The 14,477-nt window shown below is 39.7% G+C and overlaps 1 protein-coding gene across 1 annotated transcript; it reads right to left on the bottom strand.

Moving 5' to 3' along the window:
• Window positions 1-239: 239 nt before the first annotated feature.
• MARCOL (MARCO like) lies at window positions 240-13,831 on the bottom strand. Its single transcript, XM_065920203.1, has 4 exons — window positions 13,783-13,831; window positions 8,911-9,713; window positions 6,788-6,909; window positions 240-663 (listed from the first exon to the last, which is right to left on the bottom strand). The coding sequence occupies exons 1-4, from the start codon at window positions 13,829-13,831 to the stop codon at window positions 240-242; spliced, it is 1,398 nt and encodes a 465-aa protein (XP_065776275.1).
• Between the last annotated feature and the right edge of the window lie 646 nt (window positions 13,832-14,477).

Here is a 14,477-nt window from a genome sequence, read left to right as displayed (position 1 = left end):
TCCTAGGCATCCCAGCAGCGCACACCCCTCTCACCACCCAGGCTCTGGCCTCTAGGGCTTCCCTCTCTGAGCGCGGGGTCTGACTGTGTGGGCGGTTTATGGGCGGGGCTGGCCCCAGGCCCAGCCTTGCGCTGGAGCCGGGTCACAAGAGGGCCCTGGGACTAGTGCTGTCTTGGGGTCCTGAGAACTCCAGGACTGTTGCTCGCCTACTTATTGGTGGGTGAAGCCAGGTCCTGGGGTTAATGCTGGCTGATTGGCAGGCAGAGCTGAGTCCTAGAGTCTGGCTGCAGGATCAGGGGTCCCAGAGCCAGTGTCAGTGCCGGGCTGGTTCCTGACACAGTTGGATTTGGGGTCTGGGGTATCCTGAAGCTTGTGTTGAACTGCAGTCGGGCAGGACCAGGGCCCAGCTGGTTCCAGGGCAGGGTCTGACTTTCTGTGGGCAGGCCGGTCTGCAGGCTATGGGATTGTGGTGGTGTCTGCCCCCTAGAGGGTGAGGCTGCTCCAGAGGCCTGGGCCGGCTTCCTGGAGGGCAGGGCCAGGGCCCAGGGGATTCTGGGACTGCTCCTGCGCACTGATAAATAGAGCTGAGTCCTGGCTCTTAGGTGGGCAGGGCGTCTGTGTCCAGAGGCCTTTGTGGGCTCCAAGGTACTTTCTGCTGTGGGTCTGCTGAAGGGTGGGACTGTATTCACATCCAGTTAGTTGCTTGGCCTAAAGCATCTCAGCACAGGTACCTGCAGGCTGTTGGGTGGGGCCAGGTCTTGGCACTAATAAGGTGGAGGGAGGATTCTGCAGTGGCTCCTACCAGCGCTGGAGCTCCCAAGAATGGCTGCTGCCACTGTCTCCATCCCCAGGGTGAGCTGCAGCTCCCTACTCTCTGTCCGCCTCTCCGGGAGACTCTCTGAGACCAGCAGGTGGGTCCAGGCCAGGCTCCTGGTCAAGTCACTACCTCCGCCCTGTGCCAGAGCCTGTGCAGTTTTGTGTGCTCCCTTTTCCAGTGAAGTCTCTATGAACCCCAGTCCTGTTTATATACCTAATGGAGTATTATTCAGCCATTAAAAGAATATAATGTTGCCCTTTGCAAGAACATGGATGGACCTGGATGGTATTATGCTAAATGAAATGTCAGACAGAGAAAGTCAAATATTGTATAATAACACTTGTATGTGGAATCTGAAAGCTACAACAAACTAGTGAACATAGCAAGGAAAAAAAAAAAAAAAAAAAAACAGGCTCACAGGTATAGAGAACAAACTAATGATTACCAGTGGGGAGAATGAAGGGGGACAAGATAGAGGTAGAAGATTAAGAGGTATTAATACAACCTATTATGTATAAAATAATCTACCTCCTATTAAAAAATATATGAAAAATTTTCTAAAAGTCTGTAAGGATATACTGTAAAACATAGGTAGTAAAGTCATTATTTTATAATAAATGAAGTATAAACTTTAAAAATTGTGAAACACCATATTGACAGCTGTAACATATATATATTGTACATCAACCATACTTCAGGTAAGAAAAAATAGTGTTTCAGAAAACAACAACAAAAAAAAGACACTTAAGGGACAGCTGGTTCTATTTCACAGATAAGGAAATTAAGACTCAGGGTAGTGAATTACCTGGTCAGCATTGTAAAGTCAGCTCAAAGTTTTTGTACATTTTCTCAAATAATTTATCATCACAATCTATTCATGAGAAAAATACCACACAAATCTCAAATGAGAAACATTCTACAAAATAGCTGACCAGTGCTATATAAGACTATCAAGACCTTCAAAATAAGGAAAGTCTAGAACCTTGGTAGTAAAAACAGTTGATAGATATGATGATCACCTGAGGAGCTTTATAAACAGCACCTGGTCTCCTTCTCAGATTGTTGTTCAGGTGCTCTGCCTTAGACCTTGGGTGTTGATCTTTAAAAGTATCCAAGCTAAATATGTGGCTACAGTTAAGGGGGAACAGAACGAGAGGTAGAAATATCTCCGGAACCCCATTCCAGCCATTTTTTACTACTGTAAACCAGAGGTTTTGTATTTACTAGAAGCATAAACTTTTCTGCAGCTTGCTTTATTTACTTTACCAGATAAGCTGGGCTTTTTCAATGCAAAAAAATATTATTCTTTGGAAATATTAACAAGATGCTTTTAGTGCTACGTAAGTGTTAGTTTAAGCATCCATATTAATAGAAATCTGCTCATTTCACTCATGCTCAGAAAGATTTAATTTTTCCTTTGCCTGTTGGAAGAAATCTTGATTCCAGCTTGTGCTTCATTCAGCCCAGTGTTTCTCATGATGTACTCTGCATATAAGTTAAATAAGCAGGATGACAATATACAGCCTTGACATACTCCTTTCTCAATTTGGGAAATTAAGATTGCTGGGAGAAATTTCAATAACCTCAGACATGCAGGATGACACCACCCTTTTGGCAGAAAACGAAGAACTACAGAACCTCTTGATGAAAGTGAAAGAGGAGAGTGAAAAAGTTGGCTGAAAGCTCAACATTCAGAAAACTAAGATCATGGCATCTGGTCCCGTCACTTCATGGCAAATAGATGGGGAAACAGTGGGAACAGTGCAGACTTTATTTTGGGGGGCTCCAAAATCACTGCAGATGGTGACTGCAGCCATGAAATTAAAATCCTTGGAAGAAAAGTTATGACCACCCTAGACAGCATATTAAAAAGCAGAGACATTACTTTGCCAACAAGTGTTGGTCTAGTCAAAGCTATGGTTTTTCCAGTGGTCATGTAGGGATGTGAGAGGTGGACTATGAAGAAAGCTGAGTGCTGAAGTATTGATGCTTTTGAACTGTGGTGTTGGAGAAGATTCTTGAGAGTCCTTTAGACTGCAAGGAGATCCAACCAGTCCATTCTAAAGGAGATCAATCCTGGGTGTTCATTGGAAGGACTGATGCTGAAGCTGAAACTCCAATACTTTGGCCACCTGATTCAAAGAGCTGACTCATTGGAAAAGAGTCTTTCCCACCTGATGCTGGGAAAGATTGAAGGCAGGAGGAGAAGGGGATGGCAGAGGATGAGATGTCTGGATGGCATCACCGACTCAATGGACATGAATTTAACTAAACTCCAGGAATTAGTGATGGACAGGGAGACGTGGTGTGCTGCAATCCGTGGGGTCACAAAGAGTCAGACATGACTGAGCGACTGAACTGACTGATGGGAGGAGAGTAGATTTCAAGAAGTTCTTAACTCCAGTGTTGCAGAAGGACTAAGAAAATTCACAGGTCCTGATTTGTAAGTAATACGTGGATTCCGATAGTGGGAAGATCTCTGTGGTTAGGCAGAAAAAGTTAGAGGATTCCAGGCAGACAATGACTGAACAGACAGGAAGGAGCCAGGGACTTGCTAGTCTCATGAGCTGCTAAGGATTAAGGGTATTGATGATAAGGAAAAGAATGTGCAGTGTTTTTAGAAAAGGATTTCTAAACTCTTTGGAATGATCAAAAGTGGCTGTAGTCAAACTAGCTATTAGGACAATGATTATCCTGTGGATCAGTGGTAGAATATGGAGGTTGTCCTAAATACTAGGGACTCAAGGGTTGTAAGCTAGGATAGCAGTAGTACATCATAAAATGCATGTTTCAAGCCGATCACTCTTGCTACTCTATGACGGAAAGTAAAAGGACACAAACCATTTAAGGAGATCTTGCGGTGTTTCAGGAGGAAGACAGTGAATAGTAGCTTGCACTAATATACAGGCAATTGAGAGAAGTGAACAGCACCTGTTTCACTGGTCTTCTCCTGCATTGATTGATCGATGATTTATTCATTAAAACAAATTTCCTAAGTCCCTTCTGCATACAAAAAAAGTCTAAAAATTTCTCCCTTAAGATGCTCACTGTATATTTGAAAGATTGCATTAATGTCTTTTCATGTGATTATTAAATGCCTCTTTAATATTACAGACTAATCATTGTGACCATACTCAGTTGTAGCTTCTGCCACAGAACATTTTCCTGAGATAATTCTGATAGTAAAAATACAGAAATAATTTATTTGTGCATGTGTGCAAAACAAATCTGGATAGATATAGAACTTCATTACATCTTTTATCCTTAAGTATTTAAGAAAAATTTACAAGTTCTGTCTATGTAGTGGCATCATTGTGTCTGAAGTCTGAGGTCTGTGTTCAATATGAATTGCTTTGTTTGTGAGGCACAGGCAAATAAAGAAAACTAAACTTACTTATTTAACCTTAATGGTAATTAAGTCCTGAGGTATTTTCCAGCATTAAATTCTATTCTGTATATAAATGTATATTAATTTAAAAATAATTTATTTAGTTCCACAATATGAGGCATTTTGCTCCAGGCTCAGTCATCCCCTCTGTTTAATCTTCCACTAAACAGAATCACAAGGAAACATCCTAGAGTACTAGGAAAAGTCCAAGATAAGAGTTTGCTTAGATTCTACCCATTTGAATTTGGGATTGAGTTTCTAGTTGAACGATGTATGAGGGGATTCCACAGTTGATCTCTGAGGTTTGTTCATTGCCAATTAGATATGCAGAATTGAATGCCCTTGGTATGCCTCTTAATGACTCACATATCCCTCAGTGACAGCTTTCTGCATCTTTTTTTTTTTTCCCCTCACTTTCCCAGACCATGACACATTATGTTTTTCTCTCCTTAGATTTAACCACTTATCATGTCTGATACCACAGCTTCCCTCTACATTTTCATCTGGACCATGTGCCTTATTCCATTGTCTGTATCCTGCTATGTTTGTTGGGTTCTACCCATATATTCCAAACATAGATTGCCATCTGAATCCCTTACTGTTGAATAGGGCTCCTGTGTATATAAAAGGACCTGTAGTTATCACTGACCTACAGAGCTTTTGCAAGCTCTCTGACTTCATTTTCATTAAACCATTATTATCACCAGCTCTGATCCCAACATCATGTTGGATCTTGTTCCCTTTCTTGGGCCCCATCTGACTAACCAATATGATTAACATCCTGGTGAGATTCCTTCTAAGCATTCTGTTTTGGGACGATGCCAGTCGTCAAACACAACTTCAGATAATACAATCAATTTCTATGTTTCAGTTCTGTAAATCAGTGGTTTTAAACTCTAGTTGTGCTCACGTATCTCTTTAAGAATCTAACGCAGGGATTCCCTGGCAGTCCAGTGGTTAGGACTAAGCGCTTCCACTGCCCTAGGTCCAGGTTTGATTCCGGGTCGTTGGGGAGCTAAGATCCCAGAAGCCACAAGGAGTGGCCAAAAAAATAATAATAATAAAAATTAACAAAAGGTTTGGATACTCTCTTAAGAAAAAAGTTTTCACAGAATTTATTTTGCGTATTATTTCCATAGACCCTCTGAAGCCTATCATGGCATCCTTAAGAAATCTTGAATCAGTTTTACATCAAGTATCCAGAGACCACCTTCGTTAGGAACACCTGAAATGTGGTTTCAAGCTCCACTTTCTTGAGCTCTAGCAGAGACCTACAGCACCAGTATTTCTCAACTGGGGAATCTTTATTTTTTACATGTGATCCTGAGATTTTTATATTAATTAGGATTTCCAAATTGCTGCTGAAGTTGCTGATCTTAAAGTCTTAGCCATTTTGGCACTTTGGGAACAGGTGGATCATAGATGCAAGGTTTGGGAAAGTCTAGAAAATAAACAATCCCAGAAATTGGAAGCATCTCTGGAACCGACTTTATTTGCAGTGGAAAAATCTAGAGAATAATGTAAGATCCATTGTATCTATAAGACTCCTGCTGGCCTCAGTAGAACTCCCAGGGAAATCCATTGTTTAAAGAGAATTGAAAGTGGATTCTGAGGTTCCAGGTAGTTGGTTGCAACAAATGCTTAACATTTCCCCTCATGGTTCAGACTCAGTTTTCCATTACTCAACCTGAAAACAAGATAATGAGAGCAATCAAGGACCAGGTAATTGTGGCATGACAATAAAGAGACAAATGGGAAAGGCAGGCCTAGGCTGTGGGTAGCCTGTTTCTCATGGAGTACTCAAAATTTGTATATTCTGTGGCAGTCTTTTCCCGTCCCTGGGCCATGTTCCTTATCTATAAAATGAGAAGCTGTCCAGTCTGCCTTCCAACTTATATTTTATAGCTATAGAGGACACTTACCTTTAATATTTACATTAACCTTAATAAATTCTGGAACTGTCCAAAACAGAAGAAGTGTGATTTTTACTTTATTCCTTTCATTCAGAGATGTATTCATTAATTTTGAAAGCTGAACCATCTCTTAGTCACACATTCCAATTTTAAATGGCTTTGTCATCTTATTTCTTACAGATAAGAGTGTAACTCTTAAAATTTGGCTTGGCTTACCAAATCCAACATTTAATATTATTTAAATTTAAAGTATATTTTAGTAGTCAGCACTCAGTAATCCATGAGATTCATAATCTTTCTTTGCCCCCTAATATATTTTGTCTGCTACCTTTCCTTGCAAAAATGAAGGCTCCATGGAAGCAAGAGATTCTGTATTTTGCTCACCATCTTAGTGCTTTGAACAATGCCTGGTACATAGCAGATGTTTAATGAATATTTGGTAAGTGAATGACTCAGTAGTAAGCTTGCACCTATTTAAAAAGCTGAATGTATCACATTCTGTCAGGAAGTGACTGACTTTACTGTTCAAGTGTCCTTTTAGGTTTCCTTTGGACAAGCATCCAAAGTATTATTGAGAGATAAAAAATATTTTTCATGGCATCTCCATAGTTTAGTCCTTTTGGATCAGAATAGTACTTGCTAATTCAAACAAACCTAAAGTCCTCTTACCTTTTTGCTTCATTGAATGCACAGCGGTTGCCATAAGTTTTTCCATCAGAACCACAGACTGGTTCATATTTAGATTGACATTTTGTTTTTCCGGTTGGGTTCTTGTTGCTAGTACGGCCAGTCTTCAGTAATGTGAAAGACCATTAGGTAAATATAGGATGCTCTAATTATGTTATTATAATAAAACATGTATTTATTACTCATTAACTACTGATTAAGCATTGTACTAAATTAATTATTTTGTTGACCCTTTACATTTTAATGTAATCTGTGCAACAGTAGGAAAGAAGTTTATCTTTTTCCAGGAGGACAGTGCATTTAAGTGACACACACAAAATCATATAAGGACTAACTACCCAATCTGGGATTGAAACTGAGTCGTCTGATTCCAGAACATCTGCTTTTACTATGTATCTCAGACTGCCTCACTCGAATGCTTTGTACACAAACTGGCAAATACAAAACACACATGGTCATTACTTATTGAACCTTTCTTTTTTCTTGTTTCATAAAAGAAAATGAGTCAGGAGGTGGGGTTATGAGGGTTAAGTTAACTATAATCATACCTGAAGCATATCTCAGAATCGAGTTATAGGATGGCAGAAGGCTGTGAACATAAAGAAGCTTTGACTAGCAAGTGAGAGCAGAGGCACTAAATGGAATGGTGAGTACCTCTAGTAGGGAGCTTAGACTTCCTAGAGCCAAGGAAGTTGACAGATAACTCTAAACCACTGGAAATGACAGAGGTTTGCTCCTCATTTTATCTACATCTGTTATTTTCATTCACACCTACTCTGTGAATTGGACAGGGTTATATCCCCCATTTTAGAAAAGAATATAAAATTGAGAAAGATTAAGTGATGATTTAAGCATTCAGAAACCTGCAGGTGATGGCATTAAGGTCTGGACAGCAGGGATGTCCCTGGCAGATTACTACTACATGCTAGAAGAAGCATAAGGGCAAGGCGCATTAGGCTGCTTCTACTTGAAAGGGTATTGATGAATGACACGTTATGAGGTAAACAATGAAGTTTCCATTAAGATAACAAGGTGGAGGAAGTGTTCTAGAAAACCGTTTTGAATCTACTAGGTGGAGTGTCCAAAGCCATTGCTGAATGGAATTAGAAAGCTGGCTGTTGGGAAAGAGACTGGCAAGGAAAGGCAAAGCATAGCAGGACTTAGAAGGGAATACAGGAGTCATGGATATGTACCTGTTTGCAGTGATGCCTCTCAAATACAAGCCACTTATTTCCTCATCTGACAAATAGTTCAAGAGAAATTATTATATGCCTATCTTGTTTTAGGGTCTGGGAATACAAGTTTGAAAAGAAATGGCACTTTGTCTGGAAATTCTCTGGCAGTCTAGTGGTTAGGACTCCGGGCTTCCACTGAAAGGGGCATGGGTTTGATCCCTGGTTGGGTAACTAAAATCCTGCAAGCCACGTGACCAAATAAATAAATAAATTAAAATGGCACTTTCTTTAAGAAGTTAATGCTCTAATTGAATAACGGTCAACTGTAAACAACAATGTCCATTCTATGATAGAAGATATCATTAGTATCAAGAATACATTCTTGGAAAACTACAGGATTCGGTACAATGTGGCTGGTGTGTGAGCAAGAGTGACGTGAAGTATCCAATCATGTTTAATCTTGGGCTTGAGGTCTAATCATGACAAAATCTTATATGCCATGATCAGGCATTTGGGTTTTATTGTCTAGGTAGTGTGGTTTCACTGAAGAATTTTTAATAGGAAAGTGATAGACTTGTGACTCAGAAATACTGTTTAAGTGGTTTGTATATTATGGGTGGGATGAAAATAGACATGGAAGTTAATTCTGGTGGGGATGGGGACTCAGTTATTGAGGGTCTGCACTAGTCCAGTTATAGGTGGAAAGGCTTGAGTGGAAAACAGTAGAAGACAATGAGACAGAATGGAAGAGCATGACACTCCCAATGATTATAGTTATATAGGAAAGTAACCACCTCCAGTTCCCTCTCATTTTGTTAAATCAATGTTGTCACCAACTGTTTGTCATTAGTACAATGTATTCTTTTAACTAGAAAATAGAATGACTGAAGTAAGTTGACTGAGGGAAAAAAAAGAGAAATTAGCACTAACCTGAATCTCCATTGTATTGTCATTCAAAGGGTTGACTCCAGTTTTTCTTTCTTCTTGATTATAAAAAGACTTTGATTTTCTCTGTTGCCTAGACAATCCTGTCTTTCCTTTTTGGCTAGATGAACCTGGCTTCCCTTGCTGGCTAGATGACCCTGGCTCTCCTTGCTGGCTAGATGAGCCTGGATTCCCTTGCTGGCTAGATGAGCCTGGCTTCCCTTGCTGGCTAGATGAGCCTGGCTCTCCTTGCTGGCTAGATGAGCCTGGCTTCCCTTGCTGGCTAGATGACCCTGGCTCTCCTTGCTGGCTAGATGACCCTGGCTTCCCTTGCTGGCTAGATGAGCCTGGCTTCCCTTGCTGGCTAGATGACCCTGGCTTCCCTTGCTGGCTAGATGACCCTGACTCTCCTTGCTGGCTAGATGACCCTGGCTTCCCATGCTGGCTAGATGACCCTGGCTTCCCTTGCTGGCTAAAAGATCCTGGTTTTCCTTGCTCATTAGAAGCTTCTGGATTCCCTTTTTGGTTAGATTGTCCTGAATTCCCTTGCAGACTCCCAGGCTGATTGAAAACTCCTGGCCTCCCTTTCTGTTTAAAATTTTCTGGTTTTCCTGACTGAATAGAATACTCTGGCTGTCCTTGCAGAATGAGTGGCCCTGGTTTGCCTTGGGTGTTGCTTCTTGTTTCCCTTTTAGGTTCTTTTTGTCCTCCTTGCTGATTAGCTTCATTTTCTCTCTCTAGAATAAGTGCAGGTTCTGGACTGTCTCCAACTTTAAAAACACTTGTCTTCAAAGGCTGGGTTGAAGATACTGGAATGATAACCATAAGCACAAAAACAAAATTATTTATCTTTAAGAATATAAAATCAACAGTATTCATCCCAAGATATAGCATGTATTTAATGCCTCTTTGATCTTTTAAAACCAAACCCCAAGCTGGAGTCTTCCCACTATGTCTCATAACTTGATTTTTTGAGTCCTCCTTTTGTTTCTTGACTGTATGACATGGTTTCCAAAAATAATGGTGTCAAGTCATCTTTCCCCTTTTCGAAATCAGAGTCTGAATTATTTGAACTGGGCCTTCACATTATCCTGAGCTTCCCTGGTGGCTCAGATGGTGAACCTGCCTGTAATGCGGGAGACCCAGGTTCAATCCCTGGGTTGAGAAGATCCCTGGAAAAAGGGATAGCAGTCCACTCCAGTATTCTCGCCATGAGAATCCCGCGGACAGAGGAGCCTGGTGGGCCACAGTCCATGGGATCACAAAGAGTCGGACACGACTGAGCGACTAACACTTTTCAGATTACCCTAAGGTCCTGATTTAATGGATTACTAATTAATCAAATGCTTCCCTGGTGGCTAAGCTGGTAAAGAATCCACCTGCAGTGTGGGAGACCTGGGTTCTATCCCTGGGTTAGGAGGATCCCCTGGAGAATGGAAAGGCTACCCACTCCAGTATTCTGGCCTGGAAAATTCCAAGAGGGGTCACAAAGAGACGGACACAACTGAGCGACTTTCATTTTCAATTAATCAGACAGCCTCTACTTAATGCCTGTTGTAAGGATGTAAGAGTTGGACTATAAAGAAAACTGAGTGCCAAAGAATTGATGCTTTTGAACTGTGGTGTTGGAGAAGACTCTTGAGAGTCCCTAGGACTGCAAGGAGATCCAATCAGTCCATCCTGTTCATTGGAAGGACTTATGTTGAAGCTGAAACTCCAATACTTTGGCCACCTGATGCGAAGAACTGACTCATTGGAAAAGACCCTGATGCTGGGAAAGATTGAGGGTGGGAGGAGGAGGGGGTGGCAGAGGATGAGATGGTTGGATGGCATCACCAACTCAATGGACATGGGTTTGGGTGGACTCCGAGAGTTGATGATGGACAGGGAGGCCTGGCATGCTGTGGTTCATGGGGTCGCAAAGAGTCAGACATGACTGAGCAACTGAACTGAAAGCTTTCAGCACATCACGGAATACACATACTGAACCTCACTGTACAGAAGATGCCATCATTAGCTTTCCAGACAAAAGCTATCAGGCATGAGCCCTCTCTCCACATCCTTTCTCCCATCTCCATACATGTTTTCTGTAGTCATCTTCTTTCCCCCTTGTCACTGTCTCAAAGGCAGTCATTTCCCTTCTTAAGAGAACTTCCAAACCTTTGGAAAGTATACTAGGATTTCACTTGCATTTGCAATTGGTCCTGCTTTTATTTCCATGAATATACACACTTCCATAAGTGTGTCTTTAAGTGTGTCTTTAGATTTAGCTACAAATCAAATGCCTCATAAATTGTTTTTTATTGAGTATGCTGTGGTATTCTACATTGATAGTGGTTAAGGTCCTAACCCAGGCATAGGAGTTTAGCAGTTAGTAACATGGTTTATTCAACTGTGGTATAGCCTGAGGTGAGGTCTGTGGGTATAATCTAGTTGTTCATTCAATGTACCAAAAAATATATTGAGAGTCCATTACTATGCCAAAACTATAGTAAAATCTAGAGATAACAACTCTGAACAATGCATGTATGATTCTGCCCTCAAGAGGCTGACAGGGGTCTGTGTAATAGTGGGTACAACTAAGCAAATAGGAATTTATAGTAGAATGATCAGTGCTATAATGTAAGAAGTAAATTAGACAATAGACCCAGAGGAAGATAGCAAGGAGTAGAGCATCATAGCTCCTTCCTGGAGGAGGTGACATATAAGAAATATAGGCCATAGCCTGAAAAATGGATAAGAAAAGAAATATTTTTGACAGAGAGATGAGTTTATGCATGAATTCTAAGAAATGTTCATTAACAGCACTAACTTCAAGTAAAACTCAATGAGAATAGAGATGTGGATGAAATGGAAAAAATTAATTGGTCAATCTGGGTTTTTTTTGTTAATTGTGTTTAGTTTTTTTAATAGGTCATACAAGTAAATTGCATCAAATTCTAAAAATACAAAAGTGTAAACAGTTTAGAGTAACTTTTCCTTCCTTTCTTGTTCCAATCCCCTCATATCCTTACCTAGGACACAATTACATCTCCCAGGGTTTTCTGTATCATTCCAAAGATACCTTGTGTGTTTACAATCATATTTGAATATATTTTCCCACAAAATTGGCAGCATACCATACATGCTGTTCTACTCATTTTCTCCCTGACACTACAGTGAGGCAATTTCTAGATCAGTGCTTACAGAGCAACTTCTTTATTTTCCTTAGTGACTGCATACTATCTCATTTGTCGCATTTACCATAATTTATTTAACCAGTCTTTTAGCAATGAGTAGTTGGCTTATTTTCCTCTCTTAATATTACAAACAATGATTTTATGAAAACCCTAATATATCATTTATTTATCCTATATCATTTCTCACATGGATAATATAAATTTGTAGAATAGAAACTAGGAGTAGAATTTGTAGTTAAAAAGATAACTAAGATATAAGAATGTGTTTTATCTATTTTTTTAAGTTAAAATTGTGTAAAATAAGTATTTTTAGTTTTGGTTTTGTAGTTTTCTGGTTTACCCACATTCTAAATACGTGATTGGCACAGCTTTATATTGTACTAGGCATTCCCGAGTCCTCTCTCTCCTTCACGCTCCAAATCCATGTAGTCACCTTGTCTGATACTAATATATGTATTATTAACAAATGACTACTGAATATACACTAAATGTCATTCAGCGAGATGCTGAAGTACACAGGAGATATGGTACCTGTTATTGTGAAACATACCTGTTCTAGTGACCAGTGGCAGCTGTATGTTTTTTTACTTCTGAAAAGTATACTTTTCTCCTCTCTTCTCCCATTCCGTCACTTCACTCTCTATTCTTATTTCTTGACACTACTACTTCAGCAGATCCCTAAATGTCACTTCTGTACAACTTTTCTCACATGTAATTCATTTTCACTATCACTGTAGACTGATACTCCATAACAGAATGGGTCTGATTACCCCTGTACTCAACAGTCTGAAATAAGTGCAATGAGTTTTCTGAAATAAGTTTTCAATGAGAAGAGAATCATTATTTCTTGTGTTCCCATTCTAAGCAGCTGAAGGTCATAGACACTTTACTTCCATTATTTCATTTTACTAGATGTAGGGGGAAAATGGTCAAGTAGGAGGTCATAATTTGGGGATATTAGTACAGTGGAATTGGTTTCATTTATCATACTTTTATTACCTCAAGAAATGTATTATCTGTATCATTTATTATCTTGACAAATGTATTGCTAGCTAGGAATTTACATCTCTGAAAACAGACAACCTCAACACATTGAGGTAAAGATAGAGAGAAGCATGTTGAAGGAGAGTTACTTGTGAAGATCTCAAGTAATGATAGCTAATGTTATCATGATTCCTGTGATAACCTGTATAAATGTTTCCATTTATATAATTATTTCCATTTTTGCAAATGAGAAAGCTGAGGCTTGAAAAAGTTGAATTGCCTTTAAAAGTTAAAAGTGAAAGCACATAAATAGAAAATTGAACTGCCAGGATTTGAACCCATTTCTATTTGACCACACTGCCCTGGATCATCACACAAAACTGTATCCTTTGTGGAATGTGAACTTGAATATATACAAATTCTCATGATCCTGTCACACTGAATTTTCTTTCCAGCCTAATGTCTTGCTTTTCTCTTTTTATTTTTTTGTTGGCCTCTGCTGCTCCTAAGCGACACCAAACTATTCACTGTTGTCTTACCTGGTCACTATCTTTGTGTCTTTGGTCTATTTTTAAGTTGCTTGCTTGTAATTACCTTCTTTCATTCCTCTGACAAAGATTTCCTGTTTCTGACAAAACATTACTAAATCACTCAACATTTCTAATTCTTTACATTTAGAGTTGGAAAGAAAGTCATTGAATGTAACTTTTCTTACCTGAGAACATGGCCAAGAACATGAAGGGGAGGAAAATGAAAGCCTCCATGTTAGAACCAGTTGGTTGTTGGCTGTTCAGTAGATACTTTCTGAATAAACCATGCTGATTGCCACCATGTTATATATTTGGAAAATTCTCCACCCTTGTTGCTAAACACAGTCACTGTGTTTAAAAAAAATTACAGTAATTTTTGAAACCTGAAAGGTGTTCCTTCTTAAGTAGATTATCATGTTTAAAATTAGCTTCACACCCTAACTCTCATAAATATTCAGAGTTTAATATTCTCCTATCAGATATCTTCCTCACAGAAAAGATTTAAAAGGCTTTCATGCACTGGAGAAGGAAATGGCAACCCACTCCAGTATTCTTGCCTGGAGAATCCCAGGGACAGAGGAGCCTGGTGGGCTGCCGTCTATGGGGGTCGCGCAGAGTTGGACACGACTGATGCAATTTAGCAGCAGCAGCCCATCTGAGAAAGTGATGAGTTCACTGTTCATTCTTTGTTAAGAGATGTCTGATCTTCAGTCAGTACTATTATTGATACTCCAAGTTTAGAGTGTCACAGTAGAGACACTGTAGAGATTCCCACGAAATTTTCCTACAAATGAATTATGTGCAAAATATTTACTTCAAATTATATTTTATAAGCAAGTGAAAATGCATTGATATTTGTCACTAGCAAGTGATGAGTACA

Source organism: Muntiacus reevesi, chromosome 1 (assembly GCF_963930625.1).
Source record: "Muntiacus reevesi chromosome 1, mMunRee1.1, whole genome shotgun sequence".
NCBI classification, from domain to species: Eukaryota; Metazoa; Chordata; class Mammalia; order Artiodactyla; family Cervidae; genus Muntiacus; species Muntiacus reevesi.
Note: the sequence above shows the minus strand (reverse complement) of the source record. Positions and strands in the feature narration are given on the sequence as shown.

What these genes read in the sequence shown, in the direction of transcription:
- MARCOL (XM_065920203.1), bottom strand. Translation starts at nt 13,831, where the DNA reads ATGGAGGCTTTCATTTTCCTCCCCTTCATGTTCTTGGCCATGTTCTCA. An exon ending in GTTCTTGGCCATGTTCTCAG is followed by an intron (nt 9,714 to 13,782) that starts GTAAGAAAAGTT and finishes TTATCATTCCAG; the next exon opens with TATCTTCAACCCAGCCTTTG. An exon ending in ACAATACAATGGAGATTCAG is followed by an intron (nt 6,910 to 8,910) that starts GTTAGTGCTAAT and finishes ACATTACTGAAG; the next exon opens with ACTGGCCGTACTAGCAACAA.